General features: G+C 40.4%; 1 protein-coding gene across 5 annotated transcripts in view; it reads left to right on the top strand.

Annotated features, from left to right (window-relative positions):
* Positions 1-19,523, top strand: part of SPAG17 (sperm associated antigen 17) — a 300,949-nt gene that overhangs the window by 191,409 nt on the left and 90,017 nt on the right. For all 5 annotated transcript variants that reach the window (XR_003996664.1, XM_030534836.1, XM_030534846.1 and 2 more), the window contains exons 20-23: positions 2,053-2,295; positions 8,360-8,471; positions 11,122-11,259; positions 18,585-18,698. Coding sequence is in view for 4 of the 5 variants with exons in the window: in XM_030534836.1 (XP_030390696.1) it covers positions 2,053-2,295; positions 8,360-8,471; positions 11,122-11,259; positions 18,585-18,698 (607 nt within the window). In the remaining variant the exon portion in view is untranslated. The remainder of the gene's footprint in view (positions 1-2,052; positions 2,296-8,359; positions 8,472-11,121; positions 11,260-18,584; positions 18,699-19,523) is intronic.

Genomic DNA, 19,523 nt, shown 5'->3' with positions numbered 1-19,523 from the left:
ACCGGCACACTTTTACCTTTATCAACGAAATTTGTAATCTCATCAAAACAAGACATCAAACTATGTTAATTTGCATTAATTATATTACTCTCCTTTAATTCTTTATTAATCAAGGCCTCTATCAGCCACTCCATTATCTTGTCTGAGATTGATGTCTATTATTTCTATCTAGTAATGAACCAATACCATTTTTAGGATTCTTTTTTTTTCCTAAAGTACTTAACAAACTCATTTTTATAGTCCTTAATTCTACATGCCATGGATTTCCTATGTCCCTTTGCTTCCCCTCTCAATTTTCTACAATTCCTAGCTTCTAATTTATATTCATTACTATCAGCTTCCCTTGTCTTCCATTTGTTATATGTTAATTTATTAAATTTTTATTTATTCATTTATTTATTTATTTATTTATTTATTTATTCAGTTTCCTTCATTTCGCTTCTAAACCAGGTTGTTTTTTTTAACCAGTATAGACATCTTCAATTATGGGATTGTGGCTTTTTGGGCACCTAGTAAAGTGTTCTTAAACAATTCCCAATTACCACTCACATTTTTTCTAATTATAATCTTCCTTCTAGCTGATTTGGCTCATAATTGTTTTCAGCTTTGTGAAACTGGCCCTTTTAAAGCACTTAGTATATACATTATTGGTCTTGACTTTATTCTGTTTGCACATTATAAATCTAATCAAGTCATGAAAATTTGTACCTCAGTTACCATTAATTTTTAGTTCTGTGATCAGTTCCTCTTTATTTATTAGGACAAGGTCTAACATAGAATTCTCCCTTGTTGAATTCAACACTTTTTGAGTTAGGAAATTGTCATCTATACTATTTAGAAATTCCTTGGATGTCTTCCAAAGATGAAACCTCCAGCACATTGTCACTCAGATTGAATCCCCCATGATCACACAGCATTTTTTCCTACACATTACAGATAGGTGCATAAGGAGCCAACTATTCTGTTCCCTAGTGTGATTTGGTGGTCTATTGCAGACGCCAACTAATACCCCATTTTGTGTTTTATATGTTAGCATGTTGATGTATAAACATTCAAGATCATTTTCTTCCGTATGATCAGTGATTCTGACCCTATTGTCAAAACAGTGCCACTTCCCATTCCCTTTTGCGTGCTTGCTCCTTCTTAAGTAGGTTATTACCATTGATTTTAACGTTCCAGTCATGGGAGACATCCCAACAGGTTTCATTAATACCAACTAGATAAAATTTATGCTCATAAATGAGGCATTCCAGTTCCTCTTATTTTTTACCCCTATCATTCGTGTATAGGCAACTGAAGAATTTCTTCTCTACATTTCTTTGGGTTCCTTGACTAATTTTGTTCCCAACATTCCAATTTTGTGCTAGCTTAACACTTATATCTTCCCTTTTTACCCTGCCCTTTTGTTGTTAGTTTAATGCTCTCCTGACTACTCTAGCCAGCCTGCCCCTGAGGAGATTGATCCCTCTTCTACTGAGGTGAAGCCATCCAAAATATACAGGTCCGTCTTCTCATAGAAGGCTGACCAATGTTAAAAACCAAACCCGTACACCACTCATCTAGCCAGCATTTCACTTCCAGAATCTTCTACCTTCCTTTTCTCATGAGACACAAAGGATCTCAGACAAGATCGTTTGGACATTCTTCTTCATCATGCTTTTGAGTTCCCTGAAGTCATGTACAATCTGCAAGATGACCATCAATGCAGTGTCATATGAAGTACAAACATTAACTAGTTAACTCATTTTCTTGGTGCCCAATTTGAGCAACCTGATGCATAATTTGCAGAAGTTATGAGCGCTCACAACTACAGCTTAATTGGAGAGTTGTGCTTTGAACATACGAAGTGCTATAAAAATGCAAAATATTCTGAAGAATCCCATTGACTTTCAAGTTATTAGGTGTTTTTCAAAATTTTACTCTGTAACGGAATTCATAGCCATTTCAGGAGGCTGAATTAAAGTTGCAAATGGAGAGTTTTTTATAGAACAGTAAGCATCTTTTGATAAAAACAAGATCATAGTTACCTGAATTCTTAACTTTTTGTAATAGGCTTGGAAGGAAGAGCATGATCAACTACTAGAGGAAGAACGACTAAGGGAAGAAAAGAAAGCAGAGAAGAAAGAAAAGTCAGGTGGTAAAAAGAAAGGACAGAGCAAGGAGATACCAGTGCCTGATGACAGCAAGGGGTCCAAGACGAAATCTTCCAAGGAGAAGTCTAAAGATGAGACAGCAAAAATCCCTGAACTTGAAGAGCGTAGTACCCCAGCAGCACCCACTGAGAAAGTTTATAAGGTAAGAAGTCACATTACAGCATCATATAAGAAAAGGGTTAGGTGTTTAAACTGTCAAGACTCCATTAGAGCTATCATCCAAGTGTGAAACTGGAGTCAGGGACAAGTTAACCCTAATTGTGTCTTGTTTAACTCCATCATTTAAGCAGCTGTCCCTTTTCTGACAGAGTTCTTTGTACTGTTTGGGCATCTCATCTTTTTACAACTGAACTGTTCTTTTTTCTTGCATTTCTTGGGTATTTTTCTGCATGTGAAATGAATATGAGTATTGGAAGGATTCCCCCTTCAGAGATCTAGGCCTTGATGTGACAGACTGGTAAGAAGGGATCCCCAGAGAGCCCATTGCAGCTCCCTGATTCAGGGCTGCCTGGACCTCACACAAGTTTGGGCTGTAGCCCTAATTTACAGCACTTATTCCACAGTGCAGGAAAGGGCATAGAGGAGTTTCACTATGTCTTTTCCTACCAGTCTCAATGCTGACCTGTCCTCAGAATTCCTTACACATCCTCCTGCTGCATACACTGGCAGAGAGTTCTCTTGCAAATAGGCAATTCTTCACCAGTTAACTCCAGGCAGTTTAAAGCCCCTGTGTACTACTTCTGCCTGCAGAATTTGACCCCCTCGATTCTTGGAGAGTGACAATTCTATTTATGTCACCTCCTGAGTAATGGAACTGCAGAGCCACAAAACAGTACTTCAGAAAAATATAATACCTCAGTCTGAATTTGCTTGAGACCACTATTCTAATTCTTTGCAATTTATGGCTGAGCATCTGAATGGAATGGCTTAACACTCTGAGAGTATGTCTATATAGTACACCCTGACTCAGATTTAAGCCCAAGCAGCACTTCTTCCACACAGAAATCAGTCTGATTTGGGCCAGGAATCCCTCTAGACTCAGGCCCAGGGTCTCTGCAAGGGTGGTGCGTCAGAGCACCTGTGCCGTGGGTCAAAGCTCAGGCATTTTGCAGTTTGGACACAGTTCAAGCCAAGTCACCAGACTCAGGTCTGGAGAGTCCTCCAACTGTAGCCCACAATCTTCAAGGGCTGTGTTTCCCAACTCTTCCATCCCAAAACTTCTCACTCACTTCCAAGGAGCTCAAAGCAAACTCCTAGTTCAAATGCAGCTGCTCAGCATTTAACCCTTCACTTCCATGTGGAATGCTTAGCTGGAAATACAGTTAACCCTCATATGAATTAACTTTGACCAGCATTGAGAAGAAGTCTTGCATTGTGTGCTTCTAGCTGTCCAGAGGAACATAGATGGATTCTGGTTAACCTCTGATCCAAGACGAGCAAGATATTCAACTTCAGCAAGAACACAAGGGATGTCTAGAAAGCTACATCCAATCAGCTGACAGTGTTGGGTCTCGACCACACAGCTCAATAACGCAGAAAGCAATTCAAGCAGCTGAAGACAGACTACCTCAAGGTGAAAGATTCTAACAGCACCTCTGGGAACTCACGCTCTTCCTGCCTCTTTTACACTGAGGCCACTGTGGTGCAAGACAATCTGGTCAGCAGTGATGACACCCTCATAACGCCTCCAGTCACAGGCGTCACCAGTGGAAAGCCAGCCACCAGGTGGAGGGCAAGAAGTTATCCTGGTGTTGAGGCTGGTAACCAAAGAGCAGCTACAGCACATCCTGGGTCTGTACTTGGAGGGACTGTTTGAGGACACCCCTGGGTAGCAACCTGCTGCAGAACTGGCATCAGAGCAAGTGCAGAGCCTGGTAAGTTTCTGCCCCATGTTTGTTGTTACTAATGTATGGATGGGCTGTATTTCTGGCTTATGGCCCTATTAAGTTATTAATGCAAGCCAAGATTTTGATGTGCTTCCATTTAAGGTGGAACCCACATCATTTCTGCAGTGTTTGCCCCTCTTTCCCCCAACACCACATGGAATTCAAAATGCACACTACAAAATGAGAAAAAGTGTTAAACAACCAGTTATCATGGAAGTTTTACTAGTTGCTCAATGATAGTTGTAAGTATTGGTTGAGAGCTCCACAATTAACAGCCTCACATAACTCCCTGGCCTAATACAATGCACTGTATAAATCAGCCACGGCCACACTGTCCCAAACTGCCTGTAAACTGAGTCCCAGAAAGCCTGGCTATTATAGCTGACTTAAATATAGGAGCCCAAATTACAGCAAAAGGTGACTGGCTGGCTGTGTTACAGGAGTCACCCATGGCTGGCATTCAGTCAGGCATGTGCATGGATGCATGGTGCTTGTAAGGAGGCTGTACTGTGTCTCCATGCTAATTCAGCATCTTGTTGATTTTACCACAAATTTTCACTGATTGATGGCTGGTGATGAAAGCAAACTTCTCACAAAGGTGGAGCTCCAGATGGCTGGTAATGTTCTGGAGCAGGGCATACTTATTAGGGCCATCTCTATAACTTATGAGCCCCCTCCATTCCAAAATGTGCTGTTCAGTTACTACATGCCTAAGTATCTCCTTAACATAGACAGATGGCTGTCTTCCGCTAGCCTGGGACAGAAGTTCATGCTTCCACTCAGGGATCTCCCAAATATCAATGGTCTCCAGAGCTTGCCCTGCCTGAAAGGATTGAAAAACCATTGCTAGTGATTAGATCCCTTATAAAGCCCCACACCCACTCACACCACCAAAAAAATGAAGAGGCTATAGAAATAATTTCAGCTGAATTTTGTATGTGTATCTTACTGTGATTTGCAATGGCTTTCTGAGCTGCTCCAAAAGACATCTGAACTGGCTAATTTTTTTCTGTGAATAAAATAAAGCCCATTGATAAAAAGTATCATTTTTACCTTGAATTAAAGCAGCCAATAATGTGACATTCCATTTTTTTTCAAGGCCCTTCCACTACCGCAGGACAAACATGTGGCACCAAGAGCCTGGGGAAGGGAACCCACCTTCTGCAGGCAAGGAGAAAGAGAGTCTGAGATGAGCTGATGAAAAGCCAGATAAAATAAATCACCAGATAGATTTCCAGACGAACCAGACAGTATCAGAAGAATAAGGATGCAAGAAGGGTGGAAAGAAAGATGTTGCACAGTGCGAGGAGAGATTAGTGGAGAGATTCATGGAGCATGTTCCCAGATTGAGTGGGGAAGACAGGAGTAGCAGAAGGAGCTGTTCAAGCGATTACTTGCGCTTATGGCTACCAGACTGCAGGCTCCACTGCCACTTATAACTCCTGCACCAGCCACACATCATGAATCCTTTCCATGGTATTGTGTGCTGCAGACTATTCAGCTGTGGAACAGTTCAGTGGTTGCCAGGACCATCTCACAGGCAATGAACAGTAGCACATGGAACAGACATTATACCCTGTGCATTCATCCACTCCAGTCCAGCTGTAGCCCTCACATGTAAAATGCACCAGAAAGGCCAAGGAAAACGGAGGGACAGAGAATACCCAGAAATAGCTGTCCATGTCATTTGGTAATATGCACTTTTCAGTATTTTGGCAATGAGTTTGGTTTGTGCATGGTGCATTTTGACTTCAGCTGGTCTGCCTTTCTGGTTCTTATACTGTTATATAAACAGTGTAAAATAAAGTTTTGAATTTTCACACAAGGCTACAGTAACAAGTTTTATTATATGTAATGTTAAAAGTGCACAAACTAATAAATGTCATCACATGCTCATTCTCAATAAATTTAATAATAAACATTTTTCAAATATCATTTCATTCCCCCTCATGCAGGGGACCATGCAAACCTATTATGCAGGCGAACAAAACATCTCTGATTTCCATGCACATCTGGATCCATCACCAGTCATGACAGGTGCACTATATAGCGGTGTATACCAATTTTGAAACACATCAGTGTCTTGAGCCCACTTCTGGCTAAAAGATTCCCCCTGGTCCTTGCAGACATTATGCAGAACACAGCAGGCCCCAATAATGCAGACTTCATTGATGACACTGGCATCCAAATGGCTTTGAAGGCACCAGAACCGGCTCTAGGCACCAGTAAACCAAGCACGGGCTTGGGGCAGCACAATTCTAAGGGGGGCATTCCAGTGAGGTTTTTTTCTTTTTGCTTCAGCAGTGGTGCTCTCAGAGGTTGATGATTTTTTTTTTTTGCTTGGGGCAGGAAAAAACCGAGAGCCGGCCCTGGAAGGGCACCATCAACAAAATCTACCAAATGCATGTTCCACCACCATCCTACAGCTACTGCCAGGTCCTCTGAAATCAGGATAAGGTTTCATAAGTCATGGCAACAGAGGACAAGTAGCATCCCCTAGAATAACAGTAGAGACAGTGGCTCCATTTAAACCAATGTCAGTCAGTGGGAATAATGTTCCAGCTTCTCCATGAAGGTAAAGTCCTGATCTCTGGAACTCCCTGACATCATACACCCTGCCAGTGTCCATGAATCTGCCCCTGTGGTTGACCAGGACCTGCATAATGGTGGAATAGTACCCTTTGCAGTTAAGAATGCATGGTCTTTGCAGAAGGCAAACTGTAGGCACATGAGTCCCATCAGTGGCCCCAGCGCAGTTTGAAAAACCATTCCCTCAAAGCCAGCAATTATTTCAGTAACTTTTGTAATGCCCACCATCTTTGGGTACATCACATTCCTGATGGCCTCACAAACCTCTGCCACAAATCCCACAGTTTATTTGCCAACTTCAAATTGGTTAGCCATGGACCCTGTAGCAATCTGGGGTAACCAGCTTCTAGATGGCTATAGTTACCCACTTCTGGGCTGGTATGGCATCCCTCACATGGGTGTCATGATGGTGGAAGGTCGGGGCAAGTGAACACAAACTCCAGGAACATCTGCTTTTTCATGCAAAAGTTGTGTAGCCACTGCTGGTCATCCTATGTGCGCATGACAATGTGATCCCACCAGTCTGCTTTTGGCCCTGCTCTGGAAACGCCGGGCTACATATGTGAAATGTGCAGCTAAAGCAACAGGGATGAACAACTTCCACTGGGTCATGGCTGGTATATCAATACATGCCTCTGAGCGGTGCCTTTTGCAGGTCAAAAACTGCCGCTTAAATGTCCACCCGCATTTTGGAGATGCTTTGCCTCATTTCCAGAATAGGACTGACAAAGTGAGTAGGAGACATGTTGATGGCTCCATCTGCTGGAAGTGTGCAGACACAAAATGGTTTACCACCCAAACCCCAGTCAGCTCCCACGGGACGGACAGACAAGTTCTCCCATAAGCAACTATGAACCAAGCCCTAGAGCAACTACAGCTGGCAAAGGTGCTAGGAACCCTGGGATACGATGGCATAAGCCCAAAGAAGCTGAAGTTACGAGTTTGGTCTGCATAGTGCAACATGGACATGCCAGCACTTTCCTGAGGCCTAGGTTTCCAATGCAGTGTGGACGCTGAAGTGAGAGCTTGGAAACATTGAGTCCACAGGTGCAGGTCATACAGACCCAAGCTTACTGTGATGTGTAGACATACCCGTAAGTATCGATGTTAATGGTCTAGAGCTCCTGCAGACATAGACTTAAATCCCTTTAAGTCAATTTAGGCCTTCCGCTGTGGATAAGTCAAGCTCCATGCCATTTAGTATTCATGTATATTTTGGGTAAGACCTTGAAAGTTCTGTCTGCTTCATCTGGATCTTAAAGATCCTATGGCTCTTTTAATCTAAGTAATAATTTTTCTCAATGTGCTTGGCCAGAATTTCTCCTTTCTCCCTGTTACATGGTGAGCAAACAACCTATTTATCACTCTCTAACCCCAGGGATGGTTGCATATCAGTGAAGCAGTGATGTTATATGTTCATATAGGGCCAAATTCTGCTTTCCCTTGTAACCAGACACCCCCATTAATGATAATAGGGTTGTATATTGGTGTAATAGAGAATAATATGCCCCATAGTTTGTTAAAGTCTTTTGAAAGTGGTATCAGTGTAAATAAGCTATTATTTCCTATGCCAATATCCAACAATTCTACATGTTAATCATTGTATAATAGCACTGAATGGCTGAACAAAAAAAAAAAAAAAACAGAAGAGAACAACCTTGCTTGTCTTCCATCTGCCTCCGTGCCTTCTGCCTTTCCAATCCACGCATAGTCTGACATTTCTTTTTCCAGTTTCTTGGCTACAATGTGGGGGAAGATCTCATTCAAGTCTCAGGGACCAGTCAATATCTTTTCCCCACTGATGGAGGACAGATCCAAGCAGAAAAGATAAAATTTGAAAAGGGTGAGTCTTCCCTTCATTATATTTCATTCCATTATATTGTTGATTATGGGGTGCATGTGCAATTGAAAACAATATTTGTGAAACAGGACACTGTTTAAAAGCTATTACTTGAGAACTTTTTATAATTATGCTTTTAGAACTGATTAGATCACTGCTCTCCAGTATCAGAATTCTAAGACTAATTTCAGTTATAATAAAGTTTTTTTCAAATCTCTATTAAATTAATGATTTCTTAGGCAACTTTGAGAATAGTTTCTAATTACACTGTTTTTCTGTATTATCATAACGTTGATATTTTGTTGTTATATTTTAACAATTGGTGGATAACCAGAGAATCTGCAAATTAGAACTGAAGGCCAACTAGGTCCTATTTAGTCCATCCATTAGCAACCAGTGCATGGTTGTTCCCTACATTACATGCTCCAGTGATTTGTCCAATCTGGATTTAAATGTCTCAAGAAATGGGGTTTCTACAACCTCCTTTGGAAGATTATTTCACATCCTAAGGGTATGTCTACACTACGGGATTATTCCGATTTTACATAAACCGGTTTTGTAAAACAGATTGTATAAAGTCGAGTGCACGCGGCCACACTAAGCACATTAATTCGGTGGTGTGCGTCCATGTACTGAGGTTAGTGTCGATTTCCGGGGCGTTGCACTGTGGGTAGCTATCCTGTAGCTATCCAATAGTTCCCGCAGTCTCCCCCACGCATTGGAATTCTGGGTGGAGATCCCAGTGCAAAAACAGTGTCGCGGGTGATTCTGGGTAAATGTCGTCACTCAATCCTTCCTCCGTGAAAGCAACAGCAGACAATCATTTTGCACCCTTTTTCCCTGGATTGCCCTGGCAGACGCCGTAGCATGGCAACCATCCCCATTGCACCGTCTGCCATGACATTGTAAATTGGTGATGAGATGACAGTTATCAGTCATTCTGTAACATCTGCTGCTGTCATGGGTGCTCCTGGCTCCCCGGGTCATTCCCTTCTTTATGTTTTGTCTAGAAATAGAGTCAGTCCTGCCTAGCATATGGGGCAAGTGTACTAGAGAACCTGAGAGCACAGTCGCTCTGTGTCAGAGCCCCAGAGATCCCGCAGAAATGATGAGCTGCATGCCATTCTAGGGAGTGCCCCTGCAACAACCCCACCCATTGCTTCCCTCCTCCCCCAACCCTCCTGGGCTACCGTGGCAATGTCCCCCCATTTGTGTGATGAAGTAATAAAGAATGCAGGAATAAGAAACACTGACTTTTTAGTGAGATAAAATGAGGGGGAGGCAGCCTCCAGCTGCTATGATAGTCCAGGCAGGACATTAAAGGGTGGCAGGGGAGAGGAGCCCAGCCTCCCACGGCTATGATAGTCCAGGCAGTACAGAATCTTTTCTTTAGACATGAAAGAGGGGGAGCTGATGGAGCTCAGCCTCCAATTGCTATGATGAAGACAGTTACCAGCCATTCTGTACCATCTGCCGAGAATGACCGGGAGTCATTTCCAGTTTTACCCAGGCGCCTCCGGCCGACCTCACCAAGGCCAGCCAGGAGCACTCACGGGCTGATGATGATGATGGATAGCAGTCATATTGTACTGTCTGCCACTGGGAAGGGGATGCTGGGGTTCAGCGCTGCAGCACCCCGTCTACCAGCAGCAGGCAGTAGACATAAGGTGACAATGAAAAAAGGCGAGAAACTTTTTTTTCCCTTTTCTTTCAGGGGAGGGGAAGGGTGTAAATTGACAACGTATACCTGAAACACCTGGGAAAATGTTTTTGACCCTTCAGGCATTGGGAGCTCAGCCAAGAATGCAAATGCTTTTCAGAGACTGTGGGGACTGTGGGATAGCTGGAGTCCTCAGTGCCCCCTCTCTCCCTCCATGAGTGTCCATTTGATTCTTTGGCTTTCCGTGACGCTTGTCACACAGCACTGTGCTGTGGCCTCTGTCTATCATAGCCTGGAGATTTTTTCAAATGCTTTGTCATTTCGTCTTCTGCAACGGAGCTCTGATAGAACAGATTTGTCTCCCCATACAGCGATCAGATCCAGTATCTCCCGTACGGTCCATGCTGGAGCTCTTTTTGGATTTGGGACTGCATCGCTACCCATACTGATCAGAGCTCCACGCTGGGCAAACAGGAAATGAAATTCAAAAGTTCGCAGGGCTTTTCCTGTCTACCTGGCCAGTGCATCCGAGTTCAGATTGCTTTCCAGAGTAGTCACAATGGTGCACTGTGGGATACTGCTCGGAGGCCAATACCATCGATTTGCGGCCACACTAACCCTAATCCGACATGGCAATATCGATTTCAGCGCTACTCCTCTCGTCGGGGAGGAGTACAGAAATCGGTTTAAAGAGCCCTTTATATCGATATAAAGGGCCTCATTGTATGGATGGGTGCAGGGTTAAATCGGTTTAACGCTGCTAAATTCAGTTTAAACACGTGGTGTAGACCAGGCCTAATAGAACTGACTGTCAGGAAGATTTTTCTGATATTCAGTCTAAATTTTCCTATTCTTAATTTTGTTCTATTACTCCTATTAAGCAATTTGGCACACCTTAACTAATTTCTGTGTTTGACTTGTTGGCATCACCAATCTGTAACTGCAGGCACAAAAGCAAGCCATTTACAAATGGTTGTATTTCATTGTTTTCAGGGACAACTTTGGTAAAAATGAAGGTGGTAAAGGATCGCCACAGTTTCTTCATTCATATCACAGACCCCAAGAAAAACTTGATAGAAAGTGAAGGACAAGAAATGAGCAATTCCTTGGAAGGGCAGCAGAGTGAGACAGGTCAGTGGGTCACCATCACTGCTATAAAGAGTAATTGTCTAAAATAGTCCAGTAATTAGATGCAAGGCATGACAAGTAGCAAGTAATGAGAGAATTATTTCAATTCTTATGTATAATACCAGGTAAATAAAGTTAGTTTAGCTGAAAACAGATAAATGTACTCTACTGAAGAATGGGAGGATGAACTCACTTTACTGGACATTATTTGTGAAGACTGGAAGGAAATCAAAGCCTGAGTGAACATCTAGCTTCAGTTTCTGTAAGATGCTGAATAATTCACTTGCTATCATTTCCATTCATCAAGTGCAGCAGAATAAGTAGAGTGAATGTGCTATGTTGTAGCTATTATTATTCTGATTAGTACTTTGCTTGAAACGTCATTGGGATAATGTATGCTACACTACATCCTATTTGGAGCCCAAAGAAGCTGTAGAAGTGCTCTTCAGTGATCCTCACTGGTGTAACAACCTTTAGGTGACCATTAAAAACTGGCCTAAAGTAGAGCAGCCCTAAGTTTTCTTACAGGCTGAAGTGCTCCTGGCAGCTCTGGAATTCAGAGGAACACAAAGATGGCATGCAGCAATCTTCCCTCACCCCCTCAGGTTTTCAGATCAGAGCTCTGACACACTTGAGGATCTGGGCATGACTAATCACAGGGCCTATTTGCTGGCTTGATCATCGCCTATTTTTTTGTGCACAGAGGCAGGGGACAGGATGGAAATAATTGTAAGTAGGACTGTCAAGTGATTAACAAAAATAATTATGATTAATTGCACAATTGAAAAAGTAATTGCTATTAATCGTGCAATTAATCAAACTATTAAACAATAATAGAATACAATTTATTTAAATATTTTTGGATGTTTTCTACATTTTCAAATATATTGATTTCAATTTTAACACAAAATACCAAGTTTACAGTGCTCACTTTCTATTTATTTTTATTACAAGTATTTGCACTGTAAAAATCAAAAGAAATAGTATTATTCAATACACCTAATACAATTACTGTAGTGCAATCTCTTTATCATGAAAGTTGAACTTACAAATGTAGAATTATGTACAAAAAAAACTGCATTCAAAAATAAAACAATGTTAAACTTTGGAGCCTACAAGTCCACTCAGTCCTATTTCGTATTCAGCCAATCTTTCAGACAAACAAGTTTGTTTACATTTGCAAGAGATAATGCTGCCTGCTTCTTGGTCACAAGGTCACCTGAAAGTGAAAACAGGTGTTCTCATGGCTCTGTTGTAGCCGGCTTTGCAAGATATTTACATGCCAGATGTGCTAAAGATTCATATGTCCCTTCATGCTTCAACCACCCTTCCAGAGGATGTGTCCATCCTGATAATGGGTTCTGCTCAATAACAATACAAAGCAGTACAGACCGACACATGTTCATTTTCATCATCTGAATCAGATGCCAGAAGAAGGTTGATTTTCTTTTTTTTTTGTGGTTTGGGTTCTGTAATTTCCGCATTGGAGTGTTGCTCTTTTAAGACTTCTGAAAGCATGCTCCACACCACATCCCTCTCAGATTTTGGAAGGCACTTCTGATTCTTAAACCTTGGGTCAAGTGCTCTAGCTATTTTTTAGAAATCTCACACTGGTATCTTCTTTGCATTTTGTCAAATCTGCTGTGAAAGTGTTCTTAAAATGACCAACATGTGCTGGGTCATCATCTGAGACTGCTATAACATGAAATATATGGCAGAATGCGGGCAAAACAGAGCAGGGGACATACAGTTCTCCCTCAAGTCGTTCAGTCACAAATTTAATTAACACATTTTTTTAATGAGCGTCATCAGCATGGAAGCATGTCCTCTGGAATGGTGGCTGAAGCATGAAGGGGCATATGAATTTTAGCATATCTGGCATGTAAATACCTTGCAATGCCGGCTACAAAAGTGCCATGCAAATGCCTGTTCTCACTTTCTGGTGACATTGTAAATAAGATGAGGCCAGCATTACCTCCTGTAAATGTAAATGAACTTGTTTATCTTAGCGATTGGCTGAACAAGAAATAGGACTGAGTAGACTTGTAGGCTCTGAAGTTTTACATTATTTTGTTTTTGAGTGCAGTTATGTAACACAAAAAATCTACATTTGTAAGTTGCACTTTCATGATAAAGAGATTGCTCTACATCAGTGGCTCTCAAAGCCAGTCCACCACTTGTTCAGGGAAAGCCCCTTGTGGGCCGGGCCTGTTTGTTTACCTGCCACATCTGCGGGTTTGACCGATCGTGGAGCCCACTGGCCAGGCCAATGTGGGCTGCGGGAAGCAGTGCGGGCCGAGGGATGTGCTGGCCACCCTTCCTGCAGCCCCCATTGGCCTGGAGCGGCGAACCGTGGCGAGTGGGAGCCGCGATTGGCCGAACCTGCAGACGCAGCAGGTAAATAAACTGGCCCAGCCCACCAGGGGCTTTCTCTGAACAAGTGGCAGACCAGCTTTGAGAACCATTGCTCTACAGTACTTGTATGAGGTGAATTGAAAAATACTATTTCTTTTGTTGTTTATCATTTTCACATTGCAAATATTTGTAATAAAAAATAATAATATAAAGAGAGCAGTGTACACTTGGTATTCTGTGTTGTAATTCAAATCAATATATTTGAAAATGTAGAAGAACATCCAAAAATATTTAATAAATTTCAATTGCTATTCTGTTGTTTAACAATGCAATTGAAACTCCAGTTAATCATGATTAATTTTTTTAATCGCAATTAATTTTTTGAGTTAATTGCATGAGTTAACTGTGATTAATTGACAGCCCTAATTGTGACCCATACTATAGTTTCTGTTGCAGGGTGGAGGGGAAAGGAGGCACCCAGAGAGTGGGAAGAGGAACAGGGGTAGTGTCAACAGATAGAGAGGAGCTAAAGGGTAGGGACACTGGGAGCAGGTTGAGGGGAAAATAAGTGCATCAGGCAGAGGGGAAGACACCAGGGGGAAGGAGAATGGGTTAGAGGAGGACATACCAGGGGAAGTCTCATGATCAATGGGGCATGAGAAGTTTTCTATTTCTCCTTTGATCTGTGTTGCTCACATAGTTGTGCAAATGAAACCATACAGAAGCCTACAACTCTGCAATAGTATCTAAATGTAGGCCCTTCCTCGGGCACGTGTAATCACCAATGGAGATCCCCTTATTCCACTCTTGTTGGGAGCTCAGTGACCCAATTTAGGACCAAAGAGCCCTGGGATTTTTTGCAGTCAGTGCCTCCAACTAGTGGCCACGTGCATCAACTAATAGACAACTGCTCCCCCCTGCTGGAGCCTTTCACTGCTATATGTAGCTACACACTTCAGTGTGGATGCAGCCTGCTTTTCACTGTGCTGTATGGCTTCATGTACCCTATATGCTGCCACAAGTGTAGACAATGCCCGTTTGTGTGAGTTACATAAATTTTAACTCACATCTAAGTAACCAAGAAACTGTCCCACACAATACTATTACTTTATAGATTTGATTGATCCAATGATTATTATAATTATATGTACACCATAACATGAACATAACCCATAAAAAACCCTAACCACTAGAAAGCATGGGAAAGATCATTTAAGGTATTTTGAATAAATATTCTTTTAACCTTTCAGTTCATGCATTTGGTTAATGACAATATCAATATGTAAACATTCACTTTGTATATTTAGTACACATACAAAAATACATTAAAAGAACATTACTGAGAACATTATTAAACACTGAAAAATTAGGAGATGCTAGAATTAAGGTTGCTGTGGCCTCATTCGGTGCACAAAGATGAACAGTGTTAATTAATGAGCAGCTGTTCAGTATTTTGTTTTCTACTTATTTTCCAGTGTGTGGCCCCAGGCCTTATTTACTGTTCAAACTTGCTCTGAAAACAGAATTACTAATTTCCTAATGGCATTTGCTATTACACTTATTGTTATAGTATCAGTATTTCACAAATATTAATGAATGTATGTTCACAGTGCTCCTATTAGAAGTGGGTGGGTGGGTATTATCCTCATTTTACAGATGAGAAACTGTGGCACAGAGAGATCAAGCTCAGAAATACCCACTAATTTGGTGTGCTCAATTAGAGACACCTAGGACCTGATTTTTAAGCGTACTTAGCATTATATAGCACTTTATATTTTCAAAGCACAGCTCCCATTGACTTCAGGTGTAGCTGGGAGTTGTAAGATTGAAAGGCAAGACAATTTGTGAATTTGCCATGCATGGTGCCAGTTAGATTTTAAAACTGAACTCTAACAAACTAGGGTTACCAATATATAATGGAATCAAATGGGATCATCCTTTTTCACTGAGTCCAGGGAGTGTTGGCTTACTAGTTGAATGCTGGGTTCTTGGAAGGTCAAATTTTAACTTGAACAGTATTTCTCAGATCAGGACGCTTAGTTATTCTTTACCAACCAACAGTGTATTAATTCATCCAGAACAAACAGTTCACCACACAAATGTAGACTAAACCAGTTGTATGTACTACACACACAATACATTCTCACACAAATGATTATTACAGACTAAAGTTGAGGTTCAGCAGTTATGTCCAAGAACAAGGCAAATTACCAAGATTTCTTATTACATTTACTTATGATAATCAATTCTCAGTTCTTTAGTACTAACATTTATCTTACTTTCAAGGATGTACTTATCTTTAAGACACTTTGAAGAGTGGGATTAGTAAATATGAATGGATTGGTCCAAAAGGGACAGGTTTAGAATATTAAAAGCTATTGCTTAAAGTAATTGTTTTCAATCTCTCTTAGTCCGTTTTGTTTGGACTTATAAAGGAGTTAGAATCTAAAATATGGTTACTTGAGGTCTCACTAGAGTATAGACTCAGCAAGATAAGTACGATTCTTTATGTCAAAGAACAGAAAGGGAAATACAATCATTGAAATGAAATCTCATCACTTCTTGTTACCCTCTTAACCCTGGGATGGGGGAGAGTCCTTTCCATGCATCTGGGACGGGCTTTGTCCAGTTGCAGTTAGGATTCTGCACTTTCCAGTGTTGGGTTCAGTCAGTTCTCTTCATCGCATGGTGTCTTCAGTTTATATACCCTAGTTTCAGGGCTCGTAGGAGGGAGCCAACCACATATTCCTATTGGACCCATGCCAAGTGAATGCTTAGTTTTAGCTCTTTCTGTTTCTTTGCTGCTTCCATTGGTATCCAGTAGATGGCATTTGTGTATAACAAATTTCTTTAATCCTTTTCTTATGAGCAGCTTTTTAAATTTGGTTCATTTCAAGGACTGAATATCATTATTAGCTCCTACTTGCAACTGGGATCTCCCCTTTTAAGCAATATCTCTTAATATCCCAAAGTTATACCCTGGTTTATATCTTTTAACATTTATTCTTCCTTGTGCTGGATGATTCCTATTACTTCTAGAGTGCAACAATTATTTACAATGAAAGCAAACAAAATCAATATAATTTTCTAAATTTGGAGGACATATTCTATATATTCTTTAATTATATATAAGCATTTCACAGTATTTAGAATTTACAATCGAACGAGAGATGTTTTCCACATACAGAAGGATGTAGATCTGACTCACTAGGCAAACAAAGGTGCAGTTTCTAATGTGGGATAAACTACAGATTATCTCTGGTGCATTTGATTTACAAAGAAAAAATGTATCTGTATGTGGTGCGCTATAGTCAACACCTGCCCCAGTTTTCAAGTCCTTGTTCTAGAGCATGGGAACATAAGAGCTTCTTAATGAAAAGGTCACCAGAATTTTTTTAAATGAGCAAAAAAAGCTGCATTTTTCCCTAGCCTCACTCTCCAAACCAGCTGAACTGTTTTGGCTGAAATTTTCCCAGGAAATTCAACTTTAGTCAGAAATTCCAAACAGTTAAAGTTTGACAGAGTTATAAGCAACTAAAAACAGGGTTTTATAATGGGAAGCATTTGGGCAACTTTATAGGTGGAGCTGCCAGCTCCTCCTAAAATGATCTTGGTTTCCTTTTCCTTTTCTTTTCTGGTTGTAATACAAGGTGATGGTTTTTGACATAAAAGGTCCTAAATTGTTTGGTAACCATCAGTTACCTCTCTCCCATGTGAACACAGCAATTAAGGTCAGCTGATATGTTTGAGCTAGCAGGTTAATGAGTTGAACCGGAGGAGGTTGCTGGGAAGGTGGAATTCTTGATTCTGTTTATCTCCTCTCTTAGTTTGATAGAACTTGGGTCTATTGATCTTCAGTGATTGCTTATCTGTTTTTCCAAGATTTTAAGGAGAGGATGATTGGAAGTGGGACAAATGCTCAGTCCTTCTGTTTTGCATGGGTGGGGAATTTTTTAATCTGTTACTGTAGCTGTCTATAGTTTTTGTAATAAAACTAGACAACATGCACCTATAAGCTAGGATAGGGGCTTTTTAAAAATCTAAATAATAGAAGATTATTAAGCAAAATAATTACCAGAAAAACCTGACTGTTCTTGTCTTTTTAAACTATCCCATTCTATGAGTGCATGGGGATGATTCAATTAAGCAATGGTACTTACATTTAAAACACATTTTTAAAAATACTATTGAACAGATCACATAATTCATCTTAATAAGAGGTTATAGGTTATATATTTCAGCTTCATTTAAAAATGTGTTGGATAATTTTATGACAAATAATAATTATACATCCTGGTGTATGATCACATTTCATGCTTCAGGGCTTCAGCTAGTTGCTTCGGGATCAGGAAAGAATTTTTATCATTAATATATAGTGTTTTGCATCTAACTAGAAGTATTTTGATCTTGTTTTGTTTTGTCTTTCTTTAAACCATCAAGTATAAGCCATGCTTAGATAATAGAATAGATGAACCAGTGGGCTGATCCAGTAGTGCAACTAAGGACAGCAAGTCCTTACTTTTTATTTATTCTAGCAAAAGACTCTTTGAAGTCAATGAAGCTGCTCCTTACTTATTCTGATATATACAAAGGAAGAATCTGGCCCTAAACTATTTGCAAAAGGATCCTGTATGGTAGCATGTAGGTTAATGAAGGATTTGGAAAAGTTTTGTGAGGTTGATCCCTGAGGTGCTCTGCATGTTACACCTTTTGTGAGGTAGCAAATCCATGCCTGCACATATAAAAATGATGTGGCTGTCAGCTAAGCTGCATATGCAGAATAGGGAGAGGAACTGAGAATGTTTGGCTCCAGTAACACAAAGAGACTGGTTGTCATTATTAGTAGGTGTTTTACACAGTCCAACCACTAGTAGGTAGTGGTGCACATAGTAGCCAATAGATTACAGTTCAGCAGTTCATATATGTGTGTTTTTTTCCTCTTTAAATCCACATTTTTCTTCTTCTTTTTTTAGGAAAATTAATAAATCAGAAGAAAGCTGTGAGCAAGTTTGGATCTTTTTCAGCCACTTTGGAAAATGGAATCCAGCTATCCTTGAGCTACTATGGAGCTACAGGAAAAGCAGCAGGTAAAGCAACAGACAGAAGAGGATATTTGAGAGCCCACAGTGGGAGTCCTTATTTCTTTCATACACCCCTTAGCTCAATAATCTGTTGCATCCAGCCCTAACTTTTTTAGCACAGTGGGCCATTTTCACCAGGATTTGAGCTGAGGTGACATTGTCAAATATATTTTATGATTCAAATTTCAAAATGAAAGGAGATCTCTGCACTTTTTTTACTTATGTGAAAACAGGCCAGCGTAGTAAGTAAGTCCCAAGTATTTTTATGAACTAGCTTAGCAAAACCAGAAAATTAGTTTGAGCCAAAGAAAATGTGATTTGCTAAGGAATCTTCTTGAAATAATATTTTTGTTAATTTACATAGGTGATTATGGAAATTCTCATTTTGTGTCAGGCCATGTGTACACATAATAAGGAATTTCTGTCAGACTTTCAATAAATATATTCACCAATTGGAAGCAATTGCTTCATAACCCTTAAAGAAAACACGAAGAGCTAATAAAATCTTTTTGGATCTGCTGCATTTAAGAGGTCACTGAAAATGTCATAAATCTGAAAGTGAAACCCTCCTCTGATCGGAAAATAATTTCAGCATTTTTCATCCCTTAAACTATGAAAACATTTAATCAGGTGTTTCTCCATATGCGTTTTGGTAAGCCATGTGTCTGACTGTACATTCAGTTTCAGTTCTTCCGAGACCTTTTCCCTGTGAATTGCTAAAAATGTACTTCTTATCTTGTGCTAAAATAGTATTCATACTGTAGTGGACTGTGAAAACTCACATTACATCTTTAAAAAACAGAGAAGCATCTTATTAAACAATTAAATATT

Source organism: Gopherus evgoodei, chromosome 1 (genome assembly GCF_007399415.2).
Source record: "Gopherus evgoodei ecotype Sinaloan lineage chromosome 1, rGopEvg1_v1.p, whole genome shotgun sequence".
NCBI lineage: Eukaryota > Metazoa > Chordata > Testudines > Testudinidae > Gopherus > Gopherus evgoodei.
This window is presented reverse-complemented; position numbering and strand designations above follow the sequence as displayed.